General features: G+C 39.4%; 1 protein-coding gene across 1 annotated transcript in view; it reads right to left on the bottom strand.

Moving 5' to 3' along the window:
• The window catches only part of rbms1b (RNA binding motif, single stranded interacting protein 1b), a 29,047-nt gene extending 25,492 nt beyond the window's left edge, over window positions 1-3,555 (bottom strand). The window contains exon 1 of the mRNA XM_015050362.1: window positions 3,201-3,555. Within this exon, the coding sequence (XP_014905848.1) occupies window positions 3,201-3,251 (51 nt within the window). The 5' untranslated portion in view covers window positions 3,252-3,555. The remainder of the gene's footprint in view (window positions 1-3,200) is intronic.
• Window positions 3,556-3,587: the final 32 nt, after the last annotated feature.

Here is a 3,587-nt window from a genome sequence, read left to right as displayed (position 1 = left end):
AGAGTGGGAGGGGGGGGGTGGGGGGGGGGGGGGAATGGTTCTTTGGATTGTAAAGGTTGCAGACCCCTGGTTTAGAGTAAGGCTAGTTAACGTTTCAGTGAACAGCAATGCTCATGGGAGCGGTTCCGATCACAGAACAGGTCCACAAGAACCTACAGCAAATACAAAAGTGTTGCACTAACTTCTCAATCCAGGTTCAAATAGTTGCTTATTGAGAATGGCTGACTTTTCTCCTTTATTGTAGAGCTAGACTGCTTTATAGTTTTTAATCTCAGAATATTTTTTTGAGTTTAAAAGACAACTGTTGAAAGCAGATATTAATATACAGTGCATAATAAATATACATAACCATTTTTCTCACTGCCCGACAACAAATCACACTAATTTTTTCCTGTTCTAGGTCAGATAGGATGATATAAATACTTTATTTTGACAAAATGGTAGGAAATTGTGAGAAATCAATTTTACACTTCAGTTAAATGGAGGCGCACCTGCGAATGTGTTTTAAGGAAATATCTCACACACACTGCTTTGCTGTGCGACATTATCAAAGAAAATCAAAATGGTACATATAGATATCAGGAAGAGACTTTCTTCTGTTCAGCTATGCACAAGTATAAACAGTATGAGAATCTTCAGCCATCATACTGTTGAAAAAGAAGGATGGCTTCTGTGTCCCAGAGAACGAAAGAATTTGTGAAGATGTTGGCAGAAACTGGCAAGACTGTTATTCACATTTTAGGTCACATTTTAGTTCAGTACTGAAAGGCCATTCAATAAAGAAGAAAACCATCACTCAAAGAGCAAAATGAAAGGTCAAATTATTACACTCAGTGGTAAAAACCTTGAGATGTGGAGACATGTGCTGTGGTTTGATGAAACTAAAATTGAAGTGTTTAACCATAGTGACTAGTATATTTATTAGTATATTTATTAGTATATTTATTATTATATTTTGCTGCTGGAGTCACTGGGGTAATTCACAAAATGGAATCACGAGGAAAGAACCTAATATGGAAATACTGACGCAACCTCTCAAGACGCCAACCTAAAGGTTAGAGGGAAGAAAGTGTTTCGAAATGGTAACTATAAAGAGGTGATCTCAGTCCCATAGAGAATATTTGTGCAGAGCTGAAAAGGAGTAGTGAAAACAAGGTGGGCTTCAAACCTGTCCCCATTCTTTGCCGGTTGTGTCGGTGAGAAGAATGGGGCAAATTCCAGCAAAACTTTGTGTCAAGCTTGCAACGAGATACCAAGCATGTTTGATTCGAATGGTATGGCATAAAAGTCAATTCTAACAAATATTGAGAAAATGTAAGTAGATTGCCCATATGAAGAAAGCAACGGAAAAATTCTGCCCATTATTATGGCACTTACCACGTCAAAATAATCTGAGTCATCCTAAAACAGGAAATGTTTAGTCTGATTTAATGTCAGACAATGACGAACCAAAGACAAGAGTGTCTTTTTTTATACAGTGCATCTAAATATCTGGTTTCAGCTGTATACATCCAGATCTTTTCGAAGTCTCTGGAATGTATTTTGGACATTTCTCCCATGCAGATGAGAGGGCTATAATTGCACAACTTTGTCCTTTCTGTTTACAAAACCCAGATGTCCTAGTCTGGTGGAACTTTTCGCCTTTAGGGATCTGTCCTCCTCCTTACTATCTGATACTGATTATCTCCAACCCCACAACCCCCACCATTCTCTGAGGAATCCGAAGCCGAGAGGAAGCTCATGGAATCCCATGCATGAGGTGGTGACAGGCTTGAGCAACCCAAGTCGGGACTACAGCCCAAAGGACCTTTTCTTATGACTGACTGGTCAATTGTCTCGCATGCCTTTGAGCATGAAACAAGCCTGACAAACTAACGTCTTATGAATGTTGCCAGTTCAACTGTGGAAATACTCACTGGTTGTCATGAGTAACGATGCTGCATGCTTTAAATAGTCTACATCTATAAATCTTCATTGGAAGTTGTTAAATATAATCACAAGGCTAATTATTATAAAAATTACGACATATTTTCTCAGTCTACTCAATAAAATCCAGCACATAAAATAGCTAAACAAAGCTGAACATCATTGGATATTGAGTACATTGTGTCCTGACAATGTAACACATTAAAAAAAAAAAAAAATCTAAAGCAAAACATCCTTGTTGAACGTTTCTAATGTATGTTTTTGTATATGGCCTATTATAAAAGCAGCGTTAGCGAGCTGTAGATGTACCAACAAACACCAAATAACCAAAATCAATGTGTGGAATTAAAACAGTTTAACTGACAGTTTAAAACAAATGTACAAACACCCAAGCCAAAGCAGTGGTAAAAGGGAGGAACCGAAGGAACCTGAGCCTTATTTTTCCCTGCCTGTGATTCGGGAATTACAACATCCCCTTTTCCTGTGAAACTGCAAGGGAATTTTTGTTTTCATACAGCTGCCAGGCAGCTCAGACTTGGATGGCGGTGGTGGGAGGGAGAGGATGGCATCTTATCAGCCAGCTCCAGACCAGCAGGGCCCTCATAGGCTCGCCGGAAATATACGCAGGGTTTCCAGTAACAGGCCTCGCCCATGAAGCTCCAGCCACAGGATAAAACACCCTGAGCAATGCAGAGTATATGCGTCCAATAAAAACATCTTAAAGAACCAAAAGGAAACTGGAGAAAATGAGTGTATTAGTCGTGCACAGTGTGGGATAATAACCTATGGCGATACTAAGAATGTATGATTTGTAATATATGATTTGTACACTGCAAACATCTGGAAACAATAGATTTTAAAGAAACGCATGCCTTAGTTATACCAACTAGGGCCAAAGTATGATTATCTATGCATTTTAAAAGAGTTAATTTGCTCTAAAGAAATACCACACAAATTAAGTGATGAGAGGCTTTTAGAGACTGGTGTTTTACGTAACTATGTGTCCCGACTGTTTGTTTCCCGTATCCTGGACTACTGCCAGAGAAGAAGGGATTTTCATTATTCGTAGTTCATGTCAAATGATTAGCAAGAACACAACGCGGCAATTACAATTAACCACCGTACACCAACACGACTTTAAAGCTCCTAATTAGAGCTCTCAAATTGCGAGACTAATTTTGCGACTTTAACTTAGAGGGAGTTTAAAGGGGTCGGGGGTTTTTTATTAAAAAAAAAAAAAAAAAAAAAAAAAAAGGCAGACTGAGTGTGTTTACCTGTTTGCGATACGGAGTCCTTAGTGGGTTTCCAGTATTTGCAAAAATCATTCTCAACCTGAACAAGGAGTTGCTTTTAGTTACGTTTAGTTAGCAAAAATGCACCAAACTCCACTTTTGAGTTGAATATTGGTTGAAAAAAGACAACGCGTCCTCTCTAGTCCGCTAAAGGAGACGAAAATAAGTTTCTGTCCATACTTGCTGTAGACATGTCCCTGTTATCAAGTGTCCGGATTTTAACGAATCCCCTAGGTAAACGATCCAAACTTCGGTCCGTGTCCGAGTAGTCTGAGGCGGATTCATTGATTTGCAGTCACCGCTGTGCTGGACCGAGACCGAGGCTTCCACGGTGGAAGAAACCATTTCGGGTTTCGCTGTAGGGGGGGG

The sequence above is a fragment of the Poecilia latipinna genome, unplaced genomic scaffold, assembly GCF_001443285.1.
Source record: "Poecilia latipinna isolate Pla-1442-1.1 unplaced genomic scaffold, P_latipinna-1.0 Scaffold988, whole genome shotgun sequence".
In the NCBI taxonomy this organism is placed as follows: domain Eukaryota; kingdom Metazoa; phylum Chordata; class Actinopteri; order Cyprinodontiformes; family Poeciliidae; genus Poecilia; species Poecilia latipinna.
Note: the sequence above shows the minus strand (reverse complement) of the source record. Positions and strands in the feature narration are given on the sequence as shown.